The sequence below is a fragment of the Rhipicephalus microplus genome, chromosome 6, assembly GCF_043290135.1.
Source record: "Rhipicephalus microplus isolate Deutch F79 chromosome 6, USDA_Rmic, whole genome shotgun sequence".
NCBI classification, from domain to species: Eukaryota; Metazoa; Arthropoda; class Arachnida; order Ixodida; family Ixodidae; genus Rhipicephalus; species Rhipicephalus microplus.
Genome location: NC_134705.1, coordinates 175,625,835 through 175,651,959, shown reverse-complemented (window position 1 = coordinate 175,651,959; position 26,125 = coordinate 175,625,835). Strand labels below are relative to the sequence as shown.

At 48.1% G+C, this 26,125-nt stretch overlaps 1 protein-coding gene across 1 annotated transcript in view; it reads left to right on the top strand.

The window, feature by feature from the left end:
* The window catches only part of LOC119167093 (uncharacterized), an 85,278-nt gene that overhangs the window by 20,287 nt on the left and 38,866 nt on the right, over window positions 1-26,125 (top strand). The window contains exon 4 of the mRNA XM_075867919.1: window positions 561-1,990. Coding sequence (XP_075724034.1) covers window positions 561-1,990 — 1,430 coding nt within the window. The remainder of the gene's footprint in view (window positions 1-560; window positions 1,991-26,125) is intronic.

Here is a 26,125-nt window from a genome sequence, read left to right as displayed (position 1 = left end):
GTTTCAGATAAGGTTCAAAGTTCAGTGCTGTAGTGATGAAACTACCAGCACTGACGGCTCTTAAACTTCTAAGCAGCGGCTCCCACCGAGCCAGCGAATCAGTTACTTTCGAAGCTCCCAAAACTCACCTATCGAGGGTTTCGTTACTTCGTACCTCGATCTAGTGGCCAATGTTACCAGCATTGCGGACGTCCAATAAAAGCTGCACGGCACCCTCTCGTCAGCACACAATGTTTATATTTATGAGCAGTGCGTACACTGAGCTTTTGCTTATGTTTTTTACACTACGCCAGATACAGCATGCTTAAGCTAAATTGATGCGTACGGAGCGAATGAGCTCATCCAGTGCGCAGTCGATCTTATGGCTTATACAAATAACAAGCCAGCAAGTTAGTACTCAATCGCTATGCTGAAGCAATCCGAAGGTTGCAAGGACGTGCAACCTGATGTGCGTCTAACTACCCAACTTGTACGTGCATATGTATAAATAAATGTCTGATGATTCCAAACGTGAATGATTTCGCCAGTCCTAAATGCCGTTTCCCATCCTTCTGCCGCAGGTCATACCGTTCTCTAGCCTTGAAACCCTGGGAAGCAACGTCTGCATGCAAGAGTGCAAGCCCACTCCGGAAGACATTGCTGTTATCATGTTCACCAGCGGATCTACGGGCATTCCTAAGGGTGTCATGGCAACGCACAGCAACCTCATGACTACGATGAGATCATTCGCGTTCGTCTGCCAGAGCTACGGCGCCGCCGGAAGCGAAGACGTCTACATAGCCTTCCTACCGCTGGCCCACATTCTCGAACTTTCATTCGAGATACTGCTCATGAGCGTCGGCGGTCGCATAGGCTACTCGTCTCCTCTGACTCTGACAGACAAGTCAAACGGCATCGACCCGAGCTGCCACGGAGACGCAACAGTTCTGAAGCCTACTCAGGTCACCAGTGTTCCCCTCGTGACTGACAGAATCCGGAAAGAAGTCAATGAAATGGTCGCTTCCAGGGGGGCCCTGTACAAGGCACTCTTCGACTACGCCGTACGGTACAAATGTCGCTGGTTGGACCTCGGTTTCGGAACTCCCATCCTGAACCGAGTACTGTTTAACAAGACGAGCCAAATTATCGGAGGCAAAACCAAGGTCATCATCTGTGGTTCGGCCCCGTTGTCTAATCAGACGCGCTGGTTTCTTAGGGCCTGCCTGAACTGCCCGGTTGCCGAAGGGTATGGCTTGTCAGAAACAAGCTGCGTGACCACCGCTATGGAACGGCGGGACACGAGTACGGGACGAGTGGGAGGCCCACTTTCAGGCTGCTACCTGCGCCTGGTCGACTGGCAGGAGGGTGACTACAGCGTCGCCGATAGGCCTAATCCTCGCGGCGAGGTTGTGGTCGGAGGTCCGTGTATCACCAAAGGCTACTTCGGTGACGAAGAACTGACGCGAGAGTCGTATCGCGAAGAAGGCGGCGTCCGCTGGTTCTACACGGGCGACATTGGCGAGATATTCCCCGACGGCACGCTCAAGATCATCGACCGCAAGAAGGACATCGTCAAGCTGCAGCACGGCGAGTACGTGGCACTCGTCGGCGTTGAAGCGGTCCTCAAGTCGTGTCCCCTGGTGGAAAACGCGTTCGTGTACGGCAACTCCCGGTACGCTTACCTCGTGGCTTTCGTGTCGCCAAACTACGATCAACTGTTGCGCATGGCTCGGCGCCTCGGCCGGGAACATTTGACGACTATGAGGGAGCTGTGTAGCGACTCCGCAGTCGTCAGAGCCGCCGAGGAGTTCATTCTGAACTACGCGCGTTTGTGTGATTTGCAGAAGGCCGAGGTGCCCCGCAAGGTAAAGCTGTGCCACGAGGATTGGACGCCGGACGCGGGACTAGTCACGCCCACGCTCAAGCTGTGCAGAAGGCCACTGGAAAAGTACTACGAGAGTGACATAAAGGCTCTTTACGAGTCCGACGAAGAAACCCATAAAGCGTATTCATAAACCACCTCGAATAACTGTGATACAAGCTGGTCTATTACGTGTTACGTGCTTGTGGTACACCAAGTAGCATATAGCTTACCTCTAGGGACCGGCAAGGGACAAAATACAAGGCCCGCACTGGCGTGACGCCGACGGAGGACGCTCTCGCAAAATGGCGTACCTGCAGACCAAGAAGGGAGCGCTCGATCGTGTATCGCAAAGTTCAGTTGAACACAGGGGGGCTTTAAAAAATTGCTGGAATGGAGAGAATGCCTCGGGAGCTTGTCTCACGGCCGCCATCTTACTATGGGCGCGATAAGATTTTTAGCAACCAGTGAAGAAAAGATCGCGTTCTCCAAACACTGGCGTGCAAGTTTAAGGAGTGCTGAACGTAGAACTGTAACTTCTAGAACCACCGCACCCGAGAACACTCTTCAGTTTTTAATGTTTTTGGCTGGAGTGCTGAGATTGTGTATGTGTGTCTTTTTGTTCCCTTTGACACCGGTGCCATTTTCTTTTTCTGGTAGTCTATACTAATAAAGAGAATGAATAATTTGATTGTATATGGAGAGGAATTGTGACCACCGATCAAGTGAGCGGGCATGGACATTAGATATATCATCAACATTGAGCATACTCGGACGCGCTCTGACAGTTGAAGGCTTACTGAGGAAACGGGTTGAGTGAGTGGTGTGGAGCGGCCCAAAACGTGATCAGCTTTGACGCGCTCACACCATTTTGATGTCATCTGATATCACGAAAATTAACCGGACTTGTTTTCTGCTTGTAGTATATGATCGATGAATATTTTCCTTCTTGTATTAAGCGATTCGCTTCAGAAGAAGAGTCAAATGTAAGTAATATAACAGACACTGGCGGTCTAAGTCTTTGGGTGGATCACTGCTTCCAATGGTGCACGTGAGGAAAACACTACTTCCAGTGCCAAAGAAGGCTGACCACTTCAACGAAGGGAGAGTGGTCAGTGGACCCCCGAACCGCACCACGAAAGCGTGGACAATTTAGAAGTGGTCCTTTTTGGCGCGCCAGCGGACGCCGGCTGTGGCCCAAAGAACAAGTCAAAGCCGAGAGTTGATAAACAAACAAAATTATATTCTCAATAATGGCAGATCGAAAACAATACACAAGAATGCACACTCCACAATAGTTGCATACAATATGTCACCAATCAAACAACGTACTACACAATACCTTCAGCCACACTCGAAACAACGGACACAGACAACAATACGCACTAAAATGCAGTCGCATGTATTGAACAACCAAGACACTTAAAGACTAAAGAGATAGAAAACCTATTCAGTCCAAAGTTCTTGGAACCAAAGTCTAGATGATACTCTTCCGAGAATCACTCACTCAAAATCCAGCGTTGTTGTCGTTCCGCAGCCCCCGAAGTTTCTCTTCCAGGAAACCTCGCCGAAGTTTCTCTTCTAGGAAACCTCACGTCTTCAATAGGCCACTCTCCAAACTTCAAACTTCTTCGCCCGAACACGTCGGCTTCACACACGCAGCTGTTGCCACGCGTCTTCGCTCGATAGCGGTAAACACACATTCTTGCCTGTAGCTCGAGTCGTCACCCCTCAGGTGGAAATCATCTTCTCCCGCTTTGTCTCTACGGACAAAACCTTCGCCGACTACACGGTGGTATACCCTACGCGCTCTGGTGCTAACTTCCGTCTTCTCCTGCTCTCTCATCTCGGCTGCTCGATTAAATACCTTCCGCGCGAGATTCCAGAAGGTTCTCGTCATTTCGTTGGCGCGATGCGCAGCGGAGGCTGGGGGAAGGCGCGAGACTGTACGAGGGCCGTCCCCTACAGATAACTCAACCCGGCATAACACGCCCCTTTTCTTCTAGAAATTTCCAGTGCTTGCTCGGCCGCCGATGTGGGGTGAGGAGGTTCGTCGGCGAAGCCACGCTTCCGAGAGGAGAGGCTCGCGCGCCCGGGGAGCCTTTAGATGTTTGTTTTCTTTTTCTTTCTTTTTCGTTGACCTCGCGGCGTCACTCCGGCGGTTCCGGGCGGTTCGTCGCGAGAATTTGGCGGCGCGCCCATTTTGAGCGCTCGTTCTGTGACAGCGGGATAGCGTTTACGTGGTTCACGTGCCCAGGCTGAGATGGTGGCGCCACCTATCGAATAGTTAATAAGTTAAAGACAATGAAAAGGAAAATAAAACAACAATGTTTGCCTACCCAAAAAACCCGCGCGAAGCATTATCACAAGTTTATTTTACTAATAATAAAGGCAAATAAATATGAACGACACACCAAATACAAAAAAATATGTTGCCGATTTGTTTACATCGATCTTGTAGTTAGGCCTAGACGAAATGGGAAGCTATCTCAAAAATTGCGCCAACTTATCCGTAATACTCGGTCATCGAAGCTAACTGAAGGCAAGCGAAGCCACTTTAAAACAGTCGTTTGCTGCGAACAAGTTGAATCTTTCAACAACTACGCCAACATCACTTCGAAGAGGGCGTCGGAGAGCGCCGCCATGTTTACGTAGACTACGTACACTTGCGCTACCACAGTACCCTTATATCTGAAAAATACCGCACGTACGGTACGCGGCACGGGTAACGTCCGTATCTGCGCATGCGCACTTCTATTCCGGTATCATGGTGCGCCCGGTATCCCGGTATACTATAACTGTCTAGTGTGTGCAGCAATACTTATAACAGGTGAATGAACGGTCACAGCAATAGACAGTTATTAGACAGTTATAGTTTAGCGTTAGCGTGATAGCGTAGGTTAAGGGAATGGCGTTACCATGCAGCAAACGTTCGTTGTAAGCAGCGTCTTATAGGAGAGTTAGAGTATACCGGGTTTACCGGCTGTACCGTGATACCGGAATCGAAGTGCGCATGCGCAGATAAGTACGTGACCCGTACAGCTTCCCGTACGCGCGGTATTTTTCAGATTTCACGTTACCGTGGTAGCGTAGGTGTACGTAGTGTACGTAAACATGGCGGCGCTCTCGGACGCCCTCTTCGAAGTGATGTTGGCGTAGTTGTTGAAAGATTCACCTTGTTCGCAGCAAACGACTGTTTTAAAGTGGCTTCGCTTGCCTTCAGTTAGCTTCGATGACCGAGTATTACGGATAAGTTGGCGCAATTTTCGAGATAGCTTCCCATTTCGAACGCGTCTAGGCCTAACTACAAGACCGATGTAAACAAATCGCCAACGTAGATGTTTTCGCGTTTGGTGCGTGGTTCATATTTATTTACTTTTATTATCACTAAAATAAACTTCTAACAATGCTTCTCGCGGTGGCATAGGCAAACATTCTCGTTTTCTCTTCATTTTTACTGTTTAACTTATTAACCATCTAATAGGTGGAGCCACCATCCCAGCCGAGGCACGTAAACCACGTAAACGATATCCCGCTAAACTATGAGACGCTGCCCACAACGAACGTTTGCTCCAGGGTAATGCCATTTCCTTAACCTACGCTATCACGATAACGCTAAACTATAACTGTCTATAGTTTAACGGGATAGCGTTTACGTGGTTTACGTGCCCCAGCTGGGATGGTGGCGCCACCTATTAGATGGTTATCAAGTTAAACAGTGAAAATGAAATATGAAAAATAATAATAAATAAAGGTCTTTTCCTAGCGAAGGCCTTCGGCAAGTGCCCCAACAAACAAAAACTCACAGAGAGAGAGAGAGAGAATAAGATGAGGGAAAGGCAGGGAGGTTAACCGGAAATTGGAGCATCCGTTTTGCTATCCTGGACTAAGGGAAGAAAGAATGGGGAATAAAGATGGGAAATAAAGCGAAGAGCGAAGTAGACGCGCGCAAGAGAAAACAAAAACAAATGAGCTGGGGTGCTATAGCATATTCGATTCAAAAACTCACATCAACAAACTGCCAATTACGCTCAACCATGTCCGCGAAGTCGCGTTTTTGCATGTTTGAGGAGCTTAATTTGTCCATGTGTGTTTATATTCATGTTACTGAATCTTAAACAGACTGCTGGCAAATTCCCCGGCAGAATCGTATACAGCACTCACCAGTGGTGAGTCCTCATGATGAAGGGTAAGATGGTTTGACGCATACGACTCACTGGTGAGACAGGAATAATGTCAGAATCCCGTCGCGTACGACTTCCAACAGGTTTTACCATCCAGTAGCCTGTAACCCATTAGTCATACTTTTTATCAAGTTTATCACGTACCTTCTCATGTCTTTCCTGCCAATGCATTTCACGTTCACGTTCGCACAATAAAAACCCTGTTGGGAGTCGGTGCTAGTGTTGTGTAATCTCATCTTGTTCCGTTTCTGTGGGGTTTGAAATAACCATGCGCAAAGGACCCTGTCAGTTTTGTACACTGAAGCTATATACGGTGTACAAAACCAAACCGAAATTCGTCCGCCCCACTTGGTTAAAAAAGCCCCTAGCACGTAATTAAGTGTCATAATCCCTGTACTTTCGACTGGCGTGGGTGTCAGCGGAGGCTTGCACAGGGAGCACTTAACCTCCTCAAACTACACCAGGATTAGCCTCCTACCCAGGGGCGTAGCGAGAATTTTTCGGGGAGGGAAAAGGGGGAGTTAAATCATATATTATGTGGCTTTGTATGTATGCGCGCAATTATACGAAAGCGAATTGAATTTAATGGGGGTTACAACCACCTAACCCCCTTTTGGCTACGCCTTACCCAAGCCACACCAGTGATTCCGCCCTCTCCCACATCTACGACTTTGGCCGAAGCTGCGACTTATGCCGAAGAATGTCGGCAGCTCACACGTCCGCTTACCACACACGATCGGGCTCGCCAGAAGCACACTCATGAGTCATGACCGACGTTCATCCTCTTTGTTATATACCCCTGAAACAATTGTATGACTCCGCGTGCCGTCAGCTGCCATCGTCCATCGTCCGCGTGCCATCGTCCTCAAAGTTCATACCCAAGTATGATGGTCCTTACCGGGTCCTGCGCCAGACATCGCCATTCAACTACATTGTTGAGCCTATTCAGCCACCTGCAGATCAACGACACCGCGGGCGCGAAACTGTGCACGTCGACCGTTCGAAACCTCACTACGACCCACCAGTCCTGCCTGTACCATAGGTCGCCAGGATGGCTCCTTTTCGACCGGATACGGGCACTGCTGGAGCAACGACGAAGACGACGTTTGTAGTGGCCGAAGCTCGGGCTGCGTCCGCCGAAAACGACAAAAAATATCTATTATAAGGTACAGTGTGGCCAATCCCCCTTGTGGGTATGAGCCAAGATCTCCTAGGCGACAAGACAAGACTGGCTTCTGTCTCGTTGCTGTCAGGCACATTTTTTTTAAATAAATGTATGTAAGGAGAGGTTGGTGCCAATGCGTGGCGCCGGCTACTCCTCTTCTCTTGCACAAAAGTCAACATCGAAAATTTTGTAGCAAACGCAAGGCTATACATATGTACATAGCTAGGACAACACTTACACAATGAGTTCACATTTTTCAACACTGAGAGTCCACATCCCACAGAAATGGGTCCACACTGCATGTAAATGTGTCCGCACCACACTGAATTTGTAAAAAAAAACACAAGTAATCACGCCAATTGAAGTGTTCAAACAAAAACGTGAAAGTTCAATAAAATGTCTAAAGTGATCTTGTCGCTTAAATACTGGACTGCTTTCAGAAAGGTTTTCCCAAAATTATCATAGTGAAACACGAAAATACTGTTTTGAAACATACCGCGCTTAACAATGAAGTACATTTGTTTTTTGTTTAGTACTTTTGATCTATTTCTGATTCCTCCAGAGAGTGAGTGACTGCACGCGCTGCAGTGGCTTGTTGCTTTCCTTTTGGCCATGAACCCAAGATTTTTGCAATTGATGGGGGTCGCTTATCCAAAGAATTGAGTTTTTGAAAAAGGTTCTTTCGAGGTACGTCATGATTCTTACAATGCAGAAGAATGTGCTCCACGTCTTCTTGAGCTTCTCCACATGAGCAGGTAGGACTGCCAGCTTTCCTTATTCTATACAAGAAAGCCTTCGTGTAGGTTGTACGAAGTCGAATCTTATGATGACTGTTTCTACCGATCGGCTAACCTTTAACGGAATACTAAATTCTATACCGGGATCAATGTTATACAACAAAGAGTTTTGCGCACCATTTTCGAACCAAGTTTCTTTAGACAGCTGACTGCTGAGCTTATTTATCAGACACCGTGCATCGCTCATCGATAGAGGTAGCAGTGATATATTATTTTCTTGATGGGCCGCATGTGCAAAGTGATCAGCTATGTCATTTCTTGTGATTCCACAGCGGCTTGGCACCCACTGGTACATTATGGTGTGGTTTAAATTTTTTGCTATAGCGTACGTCATCTATATTTCATATGCAAGCTCACTAGCTTTGTTGCCCGAGCTGATTCCTTTTAAAGAAACTAATGAGGACTGTGAGTCACTGATAACTACCCATCGCAGTGGACCTGGTTGTGAACATATGAAGCGTAAAGCACAGAGTATTGCATAGAGTTCTGCCGTTGTGGATGTCTTACCTAGGCGTCTAAATGCATTCTTACACCTGCCGTGTATGTTACGCCTGCCATATGTATGACCACAGGTGGAAAATGCAAAAGGCACGGTTTGGTAAAAAGCGATAGTATAGACTCGTGAATGTATATATGCGCTCGCTATTCAATGCCCCGTACCAGACTGATTGACGACATGATTGGCATGTCCGTCTGAAATGGGAGGTGGCGCCATCAGCGCGCTGCCGATTGCCGTGTGTCCCAATTTGATTCACACAGCGGATGTATGGAGCCGTGCGATAGTTGTGAAGACCGCTGCACAGTATCGTTTCTAAGCAGCGCTTGGCTAGAATAACGAGATATCCGGAGGGGCGGCGTGTTCTGGCACTCTCGGTGGGGGAGGAACTCGAGTTCGTTCCCGACGTGGGCTATAATATAGCACTAGTTAATCAACTCTACTGTGCTTTGCATGGCGGAGTGACGGCCATAGGTACCGCAGCGCGCCACGCGTGCACTGATCGCGTTTGCATCGTGTGCGCCGATGCTGTCGTGAACCAGGCGCAGTATGGCACCGGGTGCGTCGTCACTTAGAAGGCGTCTCAAGTGGTTGGGCACTGGAATTGGACTGATACGTTCGCGGCGTTCAAAGATTCAGCGGAGCGGATCAGGGGAGCCCAGTTTATATCGTGGTTTTCATCACAAATAAAGGCTGGGTTGGCTGAAATCCACGGCAATTTTGATGCGAAAGCATCGCAATGTGAAGTCTTCCACAGAAGGACCCAAGTAATAGACATGAATGATGCCCCTTTAGTGTGCCTGCTTTTGCCTCAATTCAATATTTTGAGCTTCATCTATAATCGCATGCAGCTCACGAACTCCAGAGACCAATCATCCGGCCCCTCATGCCTCTCCGAAGTACAAGCCTATTGATACAGACTATGATATCACCTTTGAGAAGCAAGTGCCACGGACTTGTATCCGACTAGAGTATAGCGAGAATGTTCACATGCCTAAGCACAGACTAGCCTTCCAAATTGTGGCACGCAGTAAAGACTTGTGGCAACCACGCACTGTAAACAAAAATATATACCCAGCTGGCCAGATGCTGCTCCCGCTCTGCTCCGGTGACCTCACTCGAACCGGAACGGCCCAATGGATTGCTTCTGCGCATCGCTCAGTGCCTTTCATTGGCTGTTGGAGGAGTGACGTAGGCAGCCCTGCCGCCGGACATCCGCTCCCCCCAAACCAACATGGCGCAGACCAAGGCACTGCAGTGAGGATTGTGTGAAGCCTTCGGTCGCATACGGGAAAAAGAAATCGTTGTGTGCACTACAAACGGCAACAAGGGTTGCCATCCACAGAAGGCAGTTGTGGGAACTTTAGTCGTCTGATGGTTGTGATGATGAAGTCAACCTATTTGGCCCCAGGCTCGCTGAGTGGCAGCAGCCGCAGAGCCCGGGTATGAACTCCCCCCGCCGCGAAATCCACATCAATACTGCAAGTGTACCAAGTTTTCGCCGCCACAACTAGAAGCACGAGCACACACACTACCGCATCGAGGCAATTATTACAGCGCCGTGATGATGTAATTATGAGGTGTCCCGTTTTGACAATGCTGCCTATAGTGACGGGCGTCGACCTAGTGCTGCTGTCTGTGCTCTTACTGAAGTTATTGGAGTTTTTTTTTTTTACTGCTGCGCGAGGTGACTGCGTTCAAGCTCCTTACAGCACCTTCAATCATCGTAGGACTATAGGACACAGCGACGCTCCTAAATGCACGTTCGTTCTTGCGTATTCGTTTCATTGGCCACACCTTGTGGTTTACCCAAACCCGCAGCCACACCAAGCAGCACTTGCAAATTAAAGCATCCAGACGACCGGTCACGCCCACGACTTTTGCAGGTCGCATTTTAATCGCCGAGAACGATACGGAAGACTTTTCGCTCCCGCAGAACAACCGTCGTCACAGGATGGGAAGACAGCAATAGCTATACAGACAGCACACGAACGTGCGAGTGTCTACTGCACCATAGAGAGCTCAAATATCTATCTACGTTTGCCCTTAGTTGAAGAAGCCGATTCGATCACATGGATGAGTCTGTGTGTGTTTTTTCAGGCGCAGTAGGCCCGAAGTCGGAACTACAAGTATTGTAGTCATATGTATTGTGGTTTTGGGAATTGCTGAAACATACTGTCCAACTACACAGCCCTCAGGGTTGGAACACATTCTATGTTGAACTGCACAACTTTCTTTTACGTCCAACGAGGAATGAAGATTGATTGATTGATTGATTAATTGATTGACTGATAGATATCTGGGATTTAACGCCCCAAAACCACCATATGATGAGAGACGTTGTAGTGAAGGGCTCCGGAAATTTCGACCACCTGGGGTTCTTTAACGTGCACCCAAATCTGAGCACACGGGCCTACATTTCCGCCTCCATCGGAAAGGCAGCCGCCGCAGCCGGGATTCAATTCCGCGACCTGCGGGATCGCAGCCGAGTACCTTGGCCACTAGACCACCGCGGCGGGGCAAACAACACTGAGTTCAAATGCGAGACAGATTTTTCTCGCTTTCAATACCCTTCTTGCAGTCGCCCCCTCATCCTCGCCTTTTATTAACGCGATAGCGTGAAGAAACTCGTTTCGCAGAAATACGGTGTTGGCATCGGCGTCGTTGGTTGTGAGCGAAAAATCATCATGTTATGCGTGACCGAAAAATATCGAACAATGCGAATAAAGCAAATAAATGATAAAAAACTAGAGCAGAGTGGGGACCAAACCAGAGTTGTTGGGGTACAAGTGGTGATATAACACGAGTCCTTGGCGTGGCAAGCGGATGTTCTACCACACGACCACGTCTCTGCTTGTGAAAACAGTGAAAATAACTTCCTCTGCTTAGAAATGCAGTGGAAGTAGCTTTTATGCTTCACAAACACCCGCCTCCTGTATATGCTTCACAATGCAACATAAATTAGGGCAGTAGTAATGCATGGTCAAGGGTCCATTATCAACGGGCGTCAGAATATGTGATTATCAGAATGACTGATTGATATGTGGGGTTTAACGTCCCAAAACCACCATATGATTATGAGAGACGCCGCAGCGGAGGGTGTTACGAAAGCGTGACGCCATGTCGGTCCCGAAGGCGCCACTGCTCCGAACTTCGCCGCCAAGGTCACCAGCCGTTTGGTAGCGTGTGTTACTCAGCTCGCGACTGCTTCTGCGCAGAGCTGATAGACGAGACGACGGGGAGTCAAGGCAAGGTTTATGTACAGCAAAGAAATAGAGGCGTTGCAAATTCGCCACTGGGGCCGACAGCTTAGAGACTGGAAGAGCCGAGCTCTCTTCTCTGACACATAGGTCTACTCCTGGCGACTCGACGCAGGGCTTTTTTCATAGGCACCGGGTGGATCCTTTGAGTAACCAAATGTCCAACCAGAAGCGCCGCTGGCCGTGATGTCGGAATCCCCCAATGGGGCCCGCCCCTGCTCGTGGTTGCACCAAGGACGAGTGACGTTTCCACGCATTGCGTAAGACTCGCCAGACTGGAAGGCGCCGATTGCTTCAACGGGCTCGCGGGCTGAGGGAGCTCGCGGTGCGTTGCGTGACAGACCGGCGCCGCCGCTTGATGACGTCGTTGAGTAGATCGCGTCAGGCGGGCTCCATTGCTCGCCTTGACACAGATTGCCTTTTGCAGAGGCATTGACGTTTGGTGTGGACTCGCAGGCGTAACAAGGACTCCGAAAATTTCGACCACCTGAGGTTCTTTAATGTGCACCCAATCTGAGCACACGGGCCTTCAAAATTTCCACCTCCCTCGGAAATGAAGCCGCCGCAGCCGGGATTCGAACCCGCGACCTGCGGGTCAGCAGCCGATTACCTTAGCCACTAGAACACCAGGGCGGGTCGTGATTATCAGAATGGCTTCGTGGTTGAAAGCCGGTACCCCACTACAAAAGGCACACACGCTACAGCGTCTATTCCCTTAAGGGCACGTGGTGGGTCACGGCATAGCAAATTCGAACAGGTTTTATTCAGTAGGTGTGTGAAGTACGCACTAGGAACAAGATGTCGCTATGCCGTTCGACTCCTAAACATGAAGCTTTCGGGTCTTCTAATTTTATTTCTTTATTAAACACGTGCAAGGAAAGTATTGGGCGTTGAGCCAGTAAGCATTTCGCGCTGATTTTGCACAACACGCAGCTATATCGCCGCTTGCATGGTTGCAAACGCAGAAAACAAAGAGAGATCACTTCATCGCACGCGATAGTAATGCGTTACAAGGAAGAACGGGTGGGTGACTGTATGGCAACACATGGTACGAGACAATTCCCAACAAATATCACTAGCGTGCTCGGACGTCCCGGAGCAGCAACCTACTCGCGTCAAACCCGTGGGGGCGCCGCTTTCGGCCGCTGGCGTTCCAGGATGCTAAGCACGTGCTGGACCACATCTCTTTGATTGCCTGGCTCTCGGCTGATGATTTTGCTGCTTATGGCAGTTGGCATTACTTCTTGGTTACCCGGCGGTGGTGCACAGTCCCAGAGGAGGTGTCTCTGGGTGGCTCGCGCCTTCTTGCAGTGTTGGCATACATCAGTGGTGTAAACCTCCGGGCAAACGTGCTTTGCCCAGACGGGGATCCATATTGCTTGTACTTGCAGCTGCCGTAGTGTGGCTGCTTCTCTGCGTTGTTGTTCTCTGCGTTGCTAGTGTCTCGCTTTAATCCCCCTACCCCTTCCCCTTTTATGCCGGATCGTGAATAAAGTTGTTTCACTCACTCAACAAATATCACTCGTATATCAAACAATCAAGAGCTTATTTCTTCTTGACGTCAACCGCAGGGGTCCTCTCATCCATTGAGCGCAAAGACGGAATACGCTGCCAAAGAATGACACGCTCTTCCTACATAAGAACCTCACAGCAATGAATCGGTGGCATTACGCAGAATCCAAACAAACACATACAAAAACTTACACAAGCAACATGTATTCTACCCCACAGAATACAGAGATATATGTCCCTGGTGTGGGGCCACACCAACTCTGTTTCACATCACGTGCGAGTGTACGCATCACAATGAAGAGCACCACCGGGGAACAATGGGAGGCACTGCTGTCCAGCTAGGCTGTCGCTGATCAGCGCTGGCTGGTCCAACGGGTAGAGATGATAGCTAGGGCCAGCGGAGCCTTGGAATAGGAGCCCGACCATTTGGAATGCTCCGCGTTACGCGCAGACAAAGTTTTCTCTCTCTTCCTTCGTACTGTCTTAAGTCATTCATGGGCCCTTCAAGGTGCACTGATATAAACTCGGCGACAACTTTTCTTGGTACTGAAGGGAAAGCTACGGAGGCGCAGCGAGCGTCTCGTAACGCTATGGAAAGTCATGGGAAGCACCAATGGCGTTTCATGTAGACGCAGACGCCGCTTAGCGTTTGAGGTGCACGTAAATAGGCGGGATGTTCTCGCTCATTCAAAAACGCTAAGTCATAACGAATCAACTAAAAATAAATGCGTCTTAACGGTGGGAGCTGCGTCCAGTGTCCAATAGCTCCACGTAGAAAATGAAGATGGAACTTGAATATTTTGGTGAAAATACGGGCGCTGTTGTGGAACTACATTTACTGGCAGTAGGATGACTGCGATTTGGCTCTGTAGCCTTCACTCCGATGCCAAGAAAAGTTGTCGCTGAGTATAGTAAAAAAAAAAAAACACGGACGTCCAACATTTTTCTTCCATCAAAACGCGATTGTCACGGCCGAAATAGAATTGGTGACACTCAGATCAGCAGCCGAGCACAGAAACCATGACACGTGTAAGTGGTGGCAGTAAGAAAAATTAGCTACTAAATGCGCGAAAAAAAAATTTTAATGTTGTAAAAAAAGGCCATGGCGCCAACCTGAAATTTGCGTAGCCAGGTGGTGTTCTAAAGTAGCCAACTTGTCGCCAACCCGTTGGTGACCACAGCTACACCAGTGGTTGGGTCCGTCTGCAGTAACAGTCAAATCACACCGATTCTCATGTTCACGTTCAGTTGAATTGGAACATCTATGAAAATTCACTGTGCAGTGATTCTGGCATTCTTTCGTATCTTACCTTTTTAGGGGCGAAGCTCCTTATAGCGACACCCGTTCGTCCCTCGTAACCTGTAACAAGTATAACATTTTGACCTCCAAGGTAGTGCCGGTGAGAGACTTCTTCTGTGCGTTGTTGAACAATAAAAAATAGTGCTCAATGTACATGTCAATGGCTGCTAATGGGGAATGAGAGACAGGAGCATTCGGCTTTTAGTTAACGCGCATGCTGCGATCACCACTAGCAGCCATTGGCATGTACATTGATCACTACCTGACAAGAAAGGGTTGCTACGCTATACTCGCTGGGTGTAACCTCTTAGCTTTAGAAACGTTTTGCGAGCGTTGAGCCGCAGTGCCATGAATACAATGAACTTGTATATACCATGAATGAAGTCGAGGTGGTTCAAAATGGGAAGTAGATACGAAGCGCGAGCCGTAAGAAAGTAAAAGCCGAATTCTCCGCCTCTCATTTCCCATTAGCAGCCATTGGCATGTACATTGAGCACTATCTGACTGAAAAAGTTTGCTACGTCATACTCGCTGGGCGTAACCTCCTTGGTTTTCGAAAGGTTTAGCGAGCGTTCGGCCGCAGTGCCATGAATACAGTGAACTAGTACATACCATGAACTCGAGGTGGTTAAAGGTGGGAAGTGGACCCGAAGCGCAAGCCGTAAGAAAGTGTGCGTGTGCCACCTCTCGTTTAGTCCTTGGAATGTCCGCTGGATGGCGGTGCTTCTATATGGGGAATATATGATGAAAAGATGCGAGATGGGGAAACTTGGAGAGTTGAATAGATGGACGAACGGACACATAGACAGATGCATGGATGGCCGCATGAACGGACGCAGGGGCGGCTGCATGGACGAACGCAGGGACGGACGCACGAACAGACGCACGCACGGACGGGCTGATGGACGCATGGACGGTCACACTGACGGACGCATGGACGGACGGAAGCAAGAACGAATGGACGGACGAATTCTTCGCCCCACTCTCCATCATTCCCTCCGTGGATATGCTGCCATTTTTTTAAGAAGGTTCAGCGTCATTATGGTATTGACACTCTTGCTCGTGCCGCTACCATAGTTCCTTGTTTTCACTAACATTCTTAATACTCATACTTTGCAAGCAAAACGATAAAATTATTCTCTTGTCTTCTCATGACCTTTCATTATATGCTCTTGACTGACCGACCGAGTGAGCGACCGACTGACTAACCCACTTGTCTACATTCTAAACGCCTTGATTCATTTACCTCATTATTTGCCAACCCAACAGGTCGGTTGGGAGCCAAATTTTGGAAATCGACATATACATGGAAATTTGCGTCAATATTATCTGGAAACACGGCTTGTCAGCATGCATAACTGCAGAAGTCTTCCAGTGAACACGTTACAGACTGTAATATGAAAGCGAACGAATGAACTCGCTGCGAAGAGCAAGAACAAAATTGTTAACGTTCTATTTTAAAACCTCCCTGTTTTAAAGTTTCGCATTATCTATAAAAACTACTCGACTCTTGACCCCAGTTTCCTCAGTGTTTGTAAGCCGCACTTGACGGCGAACAAGATGAAGAATGAGGTGGCCTCCACTCGTATGTGGGAGTGAAGTTATCATAAAAAAATATTACGATACGCAGATTGATTTATATGTGGGGTTTAACGTCCCAAAACCACCATACGATTATGAGAGACTCCGTAGTGGAGGGCTCCGGACATTTCGACCACGTGGGGTTCTTTAACGTGCACCCAAATCTGAGCACACGGGCCTACAACATATCCGCCTCCATCGGAAATGCAGCCGCCGCAGCCGGGATTCGATCCCGCGACCTGCGGGTCAGCAGCCGAGTACCTTAGCCACTGGACCACCGCGACGGGGTTACGATACCCAGTAATGGCCACTCTCACAGAGTGGGTATGTGCCAAAGTATCGAAGGTAAAAAAAAACAAATATTAAGGGGTACGAGACGTATCGAAAGGCAATTATCATAATCGCTATCGTCATGCAGCCTCACGACAGCGCGAGGATAGAGAAGAAAGAAAAAAAACACCCTGTAAAGCGTGTGCAGAACGAGGTTGACGTTCGCACTGACGGCGGCAGGGGGCGACACCGGCAGTGGTGTCTCGGCGGCTCCTGATGAGCCACTGCGGCGATTCAAGCCCAGTGGCCGCACTTCTCCTGGCCCGAAGCGCCTGCCGTCCACTCAACGGAGTCACTAGGGTGAGCCATGTCGGATAATTTTTTTCTACTAATTATGAGAGCACTCTGATCATACCGCTTTCCAACTATCGAAAGTATCACAAACGAAAACTCATTCATTATAGGGACCTTGATGAGTCCTTGTTCAGACTGTCCTGAAGCTTGAAATACTGCGCTTTATGACCATTTCTTGTGGCCTTTCTTTCTGGGGTATTGCTGCAATTAATTGGCAATGACCGATACCGCATAGGCAGATGTCGGCCTTTTGAATGCGCACCCGCCTTTTATAGCATGATTGTTCGGATGTTTCCAGAATGTTTATGCATACTTTAGTTCCGGCGGTGTTGAAGATATGTGTACCGTGTCGTTTTTTTTTTTGTTTTTTTTTTCTAAATGTGTGCAAACGCGGCGTTCTCGTGCACTTTGTTTTCGGACGGCAAGGCAGTGCGCGTTTTGTGGTGTATGTGGCGCCATCTCTGAAAGGTTAAGCGAACTGTGTGCCTTCTTAGTTGTATGTCTTTCGATACATGTGGTTACTGGCCGGCACACGTGACTCACTACAGCCAATCACGTGTGTGGGAAAGACTGCCACATAGTCTAAGTTAACGTGAGGCTAAATTTCTCGACGGAATCCAATCCTTAAGGATTACTGTAAACTTAGTTGCGTTCCACATCTTTTCATCCTCAGCGCTTTGAAAGGCGCAACCTGAGTCTGCCCTATGAGAAGTAGTACGATACTTTAAAAAGGAAATCTTTCCTAAAGACCTCATTCTGTTGACCTCAGTGCTCATTCAAAGTGTGCGTGTAGCTGACGATAAAGACATCGCAACCACAACCGAACCATTATAGCACAATCAGCAAGATCATAGTTCCAGGAGTCACTCTAAAACCTGGTAACACGACAGCAAGATCAAACTTCCTAGAGAGCCTACATAACACAACAGCAAGTTCAAACTTCCTAGGGAGCCTACAAGGCATGTAGGCTCCCTAGGAAGTCTACATGTCATGTAGGCCCCCACGGGTCCTAGGGAGCCTACATGACATGTAGGTTCCCTAGGACCCGTGGGCTTTCCCCTCTCGGGAGCACGCGGAAAGCGAGGAGCGACTGGTATATACGCGCGTTATATAGTCCTCGTGCTGTATTAGGACGCAGGGCACTTGAAGTATAGGCTCAACTTTGATAATGACGTGTGGAAGAGAGCTCGCCCATCGTCAAGAGTCGTGTTAGTGCCCGGGGCTAGAGTCATGTTCTGGTGATAGAGTTCGAGTGCGCTGATTCGCTGGCCGTGCGTGCGCAAAAACGCATAAGAACGAAAAGAACCTGAATCGCGAGGGCTAGCGAGTAATAACACCATGCATGCAAGAAATGCTTTCGCTCATAGTTTGTCTTCTTGATTCTCGCTTCGCCTGCTCTTTCACTATAGTTGAAGAGCACAGACTATAGGCAATTTACGCTTAGCTTGTAATTATAAGGAGTTTGGCTTGCAAATAATTTTTAAGCAAACATAGATAATCAGAAATATCATCACTATTTTGCGCAGGTTATGCGGACCAGTTCCAACATGTCGACAGGACATAGCCAAAGGCAACTGTTGGATGTAGTTCATCTATATCAACTTCAAATGGACAATGTCCAAGTTTCACCGAGGGATGAAAACATCTACATCATTGATATAATCATCACTGGACCGCGTGGAACACCGTACGCTGGTGGAATATTTCATATGCTTATGACTCTAACACATTCATACCCTGACATTGCGAACGTGAAGAATGCCACAACAGATGCAGCCAAAACATGCGTGCATCCCCAACTACCCCAAGGTGGCGATGTGCGACTCGGCCTGCTTGGTTTAGACGGAGTGAAACCATGGTGGGACCCCCAAAAGCACGACTTGAGAACTGTCGTCAAATCGGTGTATGAAATTTTCGAGAGCCCACAGCTGATAGAAAACGGCGGTGAAGTTGCCAACATCAACACTTTCGCACGAGTGATACGACATGAGCGCATTCGTGTCACTGTATGCGAAAACATCGAGTCCTGCATGTTTTTCCACGAATTCTCCCACGCCACCAAAAGTTACGCGTGCAATGATTAACACCTTTGAAAAGTGGCATTATGTTTATATTAACAAACTAAGGAATTCCGCGTTTTTGGATGGCCAGACAATGATGAACAGTTTTGGCATCAATGGTATAGATATCGGAGTCTACGACCACAAGCGACTTCTCAGGCGTGTACAGGACTTAGGGACTCGTCTTCGCGAAGTCGAAAATGTAGAAAATGCCCTATACTCCAGCAGAAGATTCGCAAGATCTAATCCACCAAGCGTACCACCAACCAAACCTGCCGCATCAGCCTGTTCACGTGTAGCACACCAACTGGAAAGAAGCATATAACTAGCTCATCGGGTTCTGTCTCCGAAAGAAGTGTGTGCAGTTAGAGGTGAGTGCCCTTTTTTTTCCTTTTGGAAAATTCAAAGCTACGAGAGAGCATGAGAAGCGATGTGTAAACTTTCGAGGACAAAATTACAAAACTGTTGAAACTCGGCTTAGAACGACTGGGCATATAGTGCTGCATTTAAAACAGGTTTGAGCCTTTTAGGGAGAATGGGCTCGTGCTCCAGCGTGCATCCTAAAGGTGCTGCGCAAAACCCCTTTCAAAGGGGGTCTCAAGGGATTTCGCAAAACAATACGGCAATGTCGATTGAGGCGAAATCCGTCCACTTGGAGTCTTTATAGCGATCAGCCTGCTTTATCAAACTCATTCATTGACAAATTCGCTCGTATTTGATTTACATCTGAGTAATGAGGCTTCGCTACCTGTGTATTGCCGATAAAAATGGCTCCGCGTTTGAGATACACAGCCGATTTGTGGTGCAGAAGGCTTGTTTGCAATGTTTGCTCGTGTTTTATCTAACTGCGCAGAGATGGCGACACTGTATTAATTTCCCCAGAATAAGGCAAATGCATCTACACGTGAAGTCGACACAGGCATTAGTGGGCTTGAAGAGTACTTCATTGCTCTATATATGTCGAAATAAACACGTATTTCGGTCCATCAGACGCAACATTTAAGCAAGAGAGGCACGGTGACGCAGCAGCTCGATGCAGTGTCGCACTTGAAGTTTTTACAATCATCAGTTAATTCGGTATTTTCATGTCTAGATGGCGCCGTATACAGGTGCTTGCCTTGCAAAAAAAAAAAAGCGCGCATGCCTTGCGAAAAAAAGAACGCACAACAATAGTGGTCGAAGTGCATATGTTGCAAGTATTTATCATGGAGACATTTCATTCGTTCGTTTTTCGTTTTTATTTCCTTAAAGACCCCCGAGAGGGTATTACATAAGGGGTGGGTAACACACAATCGATAGTTTTGTCGCAATGATCGATATGAAGTCACATTTGAAATATTATGCATGAAGCTTGATAGAGAGGTGATTGTGGCGATATCGTGGGAAAAACAATTCAAGTCTCTTGCTGCTCTGGGAAAAAAGAAGCAGAAAATGATAGTATGGGCACGTGGGCGAAAAACTTGCAGCGCATGGCCGGTGCGATGAGATATGTGAGCTGCAGGGATAATGCAAGGAGAGCGGTTAAGTGGAGAGCGAAATAATGAGAGGGTTGCGACGCGGCGGAGACATGATAAAGGTGATAAGTTACACGCGGCTTTCAGGGATGAAAAACTGATGTCGTACGAGTATGAAGCATGAATTAATATATAGCTGCACGATTTTTAATGGATTCAAGGGAATTTGTAAGACCAACTTCAGGCGGGTTCCAGATGGGAGACGCATATTCTAACTTAGACCCAACTAATGATGTATAAGCAATAGTTTTACATGACACGGAGCGCTGCGTAAGTGGCGTTTTGGAAGATAAACAACATATTGGCAGATAAACATATTGGAAGATAAACAACAACATGTATACACGCAAACATGACACATGCATGCACGCTAGAACGCAGAACACAGGATTCGAACCCATAACCACACGCACTGAACGCAGACACTATAACCATTACACCGCAACGCCACCACTAGCCAGCTCGGTTTTTCACGGGATTACACGTGCATAAAGCAGCTGCTAACCCGTCGACGGCACTTCTAAATTGTTCTCATAGCATCGGCATGTGTTTGCCCTTGCGTAAGGCCAGCACATATATTGCAGGGCGTCATGCAGGCCATGGTAAACACCGTTGGCTCCGAATTATTCGGCACGTCGTGTTGTGCCGCTTGAAAAATGCTCGACTATGGCCCTCTTGGGCACTTCTCCACATTGATTGATTGATTGATTGATTTGTGGGGTTTAACGTCCCAAAACCACCATATGATTATGAGAGACGCCGTAGTGGAGGGCTCCGGAAATTTTGACCACCTGGGGTTCTTTAACGTGCACCCAAATCTGACTTCTCCACATGACTACAATGCGTCGCTCACCCGAAATCCGTAAATAACAGCGTGACAAATGTATCTTCAAATGGCCGAACGTCTGTCTTTTCCATGGACGTATATGCTGTGGAGGAATTTTCGTTATTTTTGCCGTGAGCTGCCTGCCCGCATAATGCTGTTTTACGCTCAATTGTAAGTTGGCGCTCTTTCTGTCTCAACATCGTTCTTCGCGTTTTTAAATTTGCGCCACGTCTTTTTTTTTTTTCATGTAACGATGCACCAACTAGCCAAACATAGCGAATTGTCAAACCGCACGCTCAAGCTTCCCTAGCTGACCGTCGATACGGAGTGCTTGCGGCGGCGATTCCTGCTTCAGTTGAGTCGGTGCCATAAGGCTTTCTCTTACCCCAGTATTCACAAACGCTCTTCGACTCGACTTCCATCCTTCACTTGACAGAGCTGAGCACTGCGCCACCGCTCGGCTGAAAATGACGCTGCGCTACTCAAGAATCGCGGCAGATTATCGCTGGTATTCAGTGATTTGCCGTGCCTAGAGAGGGCGCTCCCATCGGCTTTCTCAAGTGAAGGTGAAGCGTTGAGTGAAGGGACGTTCTAGAATACGGGGGGGGGGGGGGGGGGGTTACGGTCACTTCGTTGTGTTGAGTGCGGCGTCTACTGCGCGATCTCTGACGCCGCTATGGTGTCCTTATCGAATCGAAGTTCCTCTTGCGTGGTGCCTCGTTACCAAGCTTGGATCCGTACTTGAGTAAATCTGCTTTTCCTTTAGAGGGATTCTGTAATATTTATTTCTTTCTGTTAATAATCACCGGGTATATTCGGAGCTATTATTGGCAATACTGCGAATTGCGGTGGTTTTCCGGCGACGCTTCCTGAAAGCATACATCGCGTCTCTGACTTTCCTGGGTTGCACTTCACCTGAAGAAGGAAAAATGTTTAAAACATCGAACGTCAATGAGTCTGCCGCAAACGAACGCTTTACGTCCGCGTGCGAGTAGAATATAGAAATTCATTGCATTTCTATGTCCTTCCCGCATACACAATGAGTCGCAAGAAAACGTCGCCACCCGCTTTGTTGCTGCTGTACGCCTGATCCGGTATTGCATAATGGGTAATACGCTCGCGAACAACGTGAAACCTTACTCCGGTGTTTGCGTCATCGTTCGGAGGCTTCTTATTCAAGTTCTTGCCGTTATATGGAAACTATAGCTAACCGGTCGGCTGGCCGAACAACGACTGACATCACTTATACAGAAGCCACTGACACGAAGACCGCTGACAGCGCATGTGCATGAAGAGCTGTCGTGGTAGGGTACCAGGACAGCGTTTTATGCACGACGATCAGGGTTGTCGTGGTAGGTACCTGCACCACGACAACCCTAATCGAAGCTGTGACCCGCTGACGTTTTTTGCAGACTGATCAACTTCGTGATGCCAATCGACATTTCCTCTTGTACGTGAAGAATGGTGGTTGTCGGTTCACACGTTGACATGACGTTTTTGCCGGAAGTATATAAATGCTTCTGGTTCTGTAGGCCATGTTGATTTTGGCTGATCAAGTCGTACGTCCATGACCCTTCCACTGGTTTCGCGCAAGGCTTGCATGGGTATACGCGTGGATTTAATAAGTCTGCTGGATTGTGTGCGTTTTGGGACGTTAAACCCCGCATATCAATCAAAGCATGCATTGTGTGCGCCTGGATATCCATGCATTTAGTCCTGTAGTGTCGACAATCTCTCTTACTCTACGCCTGACAAATTGGGCTATATTATCCTGCTCGCCACGTATCAGTGTCATGGTGTCACCAATATACTTTGAGCAACAAACTGGAAATGTTTGCGATACCAACAGACTCCATCCAGTTAATAAATCTTCAAGTAAACGTTTTTCGTGCATATATATGGGCGTTAGCTGCTACATTATATAGGTCTGCAGCAACAAACCTGCAACTGTATCGAAGTACTTTAAGACTAAATTGATAATTATCGTATCGAACACAATAATTGCGGTAGTGCACCTATATCTGTGCCTCAAATACCTAATTGCCCGAGAGTCATGTATGGTGTGGCGACACGATTCCAAACGTATCTTTGCCTGTAGTCGCTACGTGAAACACACCCGTGCAGAAGCCACCGAGCCCTTGACGCATATCCGTCTGATGTTGCGCAATAATCGCTTTCTCGAGAACACCCAGTATTCGTGGGCGAGCTGAAATTGGAGCGAAGTGATAAAAAGAAGGAGAGAGCGGGGCGCGGTTTCCCCGACGCAGCGGCATTTTCGCGGTGTCGTGTTACACGTGAAGACGGGCATTTCGTTCCGAGCAACTCGGCCTACAAGTGCACATGCGAGGCACTATACTTTGGCTGCCAATGAACGTCTCAGCAGAAACCGCTCCAACACCTTTGTTACACGGGCAGCCTAAACCACGGTTAATGTAGCCGCGGTTCGCTTATCTTACGCGGCACGCGAAACCATGGTTATGCCGTTATAACCGCAGTTGTAGGAAACGGAGCTTGACAACCTCGTTTTGGCGATGAATGGAGGAAATAGGTGGCGTTAGCCGCTCTAGCTGAAGCCAAAGTATTATTGTATGAAAGTCTATGGCTGAGGCCGCTTTTGCGCTGTGTATACCATCGGAGAAGCGTGGTTGGCGCAAAACGAAGTTCGAAGTGGTCAACCGTGACTGGTCGTAACCGCGGTTAACTTGCCTGTGTAACGAGGGTACAAGACTATCAGATACTGCCCCTCGTTTCTTCGATAGTGAAGCATCTTTATCATTTCAATGGATCGAAGAGCATGGTGCACTCGATCACGATATGGAAACACTGGCGCTGACCTGCCACAGCCCGCACCATAACTCTGTGGATGGATGAAAGAGCTTTATCGATGCCCAATAGGTCGCGCTAGTGTCCTAGCCCGAAGCGGGTCGCTGCCACGTTGGAACCAAAAGACCAAGATTTTCAGCCGCTTCGCGGGCTCGTTGGCCTGTCCATAGTTGTCCATCTAATGTCGAACTGCGTACACCTGCGTCCCGGCCACCGTTCTCCGGTATTTTCCTCGTCGCCGCGTAACGCGGAGCAACGCCAGAGCATACGAGCGAGATCTGCGGTGTCGTGGACGTTATATTTACCACTATTCCTCAAGAGGAAGGTATATAACAGCTGTATCTTGCCGGTACTTAGCTACGGAGCAGAAACCTGGAGACTTACAAAGAGGGTTCAGCTTAAATTGAGGACGACGCAGCGAGCAATGGAAAGAAAAATGGTAGGTGTAACCTTAAGAGACAAGAAGAGAGCAGAGTGGATTAGGGAACAAACGGGGGTTAAGGATATCATAGCTGAAATCAAGAAGAAGAAATGGACATGGGCCGGGCATGTAGCGCGTAGACAGAATAACCGCTGGTAGTTAAGGGTAACTAACTGGATTCCAAGAGAAGGCAAGCGGGTTAGGGGGAGACAGAAGGTTAGGTGGGCAGATGAGATTAAGAAGTTTGTGGGTATAAATTGGCAGCAGCAAGCACAGGACCGTGTTAACTGGCGGAACACGGGAGAGGCATTTGTCCTGCAGTAAACGTATAGTCAGGATGATGATGATGATGATATAGGAAGAAAGAACTCCGGATAAATCTGTTGATTAACTGCAGCGAGTTCTGGTAAGTTACTGGTTGTAGTAGCCTTAGCGTATATTGGCCTGAGCTCTGTTTAGATTACGGTGTGGAGGGAGGGAGGGGACGCTGGGTTCTCGGTAGAAGTGTTTGGTTATCTCGTTGTATGAGAGGAGCTAGTTGATCCATGCATTCTGACACCTAAGCATTTTCTTGCCATGGGGCTGCATGGTTAACAAGTTCCCGTGCAGTATTGTGGGTATAGATTCGTTGAAATTCAAGGGAGCACCGTTGATTTCTCCCGTGCATGTGAACACAAAACTAAATATTCGTGTGTGGTTTGATTAATTTTCCCTTGAGCATTACCACAGCCTGTTTCGAGGTTACTCCTTTGACAAATGCTCGGACAACTGCCCCGTAGTACCACAGTGGATCCTCGACATACTTGAATGCAAAGGTGCCAATTCCAAGATTTCAAAACGTTTCAGTTCGCAAAATCTTGTCTCTATGAATAAATTCTACCCATAGAGAAACTTCTTCTTCGACGTATGAAAGCGCGAGATTGACCTAGTGATCAAATTCTGAACAATAAATTCCGGGTTTCTGGCGTACGTTATCACAAGTAGTATATAGCACCGGAGGAGAACATTTCAGTATTGTTTATATTTCATTTTGTCAACTTTCGGAACCTTACAATGATCCGAAGTCACTGCATTGAGAAAAATGCGAACTCGTCTGCTTGCGAAGCTATAGTTGCCGCGACAAGCAGGTGCTGCGCCAGGATTTTTCTTAGTGGGAGGGCACCGATGACAATTGGGTACCTCCGGGGTGGGGGGTGGGGGGCGGTACAAAAAAGCGCGTAATTCTAGCGTTCTCTTCTGCCTATGTTTGCCTTTGAGAAGGCATTGAGGGGCAGGCGAAATTTCGGGAGCCTCTAGCCACCACCCCCCTGCCCCCCACTAGCACACCCCCCTCTAATCAAATGCGCTAAAAATCTCGTAAATAAATATTACTGCGTTTACAAGGTGACACACTAGTGCTGCGAAGCCTGAAGGAAGTGCAAAAAATGGGTGGCCTTTTTGTTTGCCTTAGGTGCGCTCATAGAAATTTGACAATTCTCACCAGCCCTCCTCTCTTCGCCCCCCCCCCCCCACCTCTAGCAAAAGTATACGAACCCGAATCTCGAACACAACGTATAGCTCCGACCAGCACAATCTATTCCGCAATTCGTCCCCCTCCCAAAAGACCTCGTCGTGTACCCTCAACCCCCCTCCCCCACTCCATGAAAAAATAAACCGCAGATGTGGCTGCCAGTTACACGAGTCGACCAATGACATAGGCAAAAAAAAAAAAGCTGTATTTAC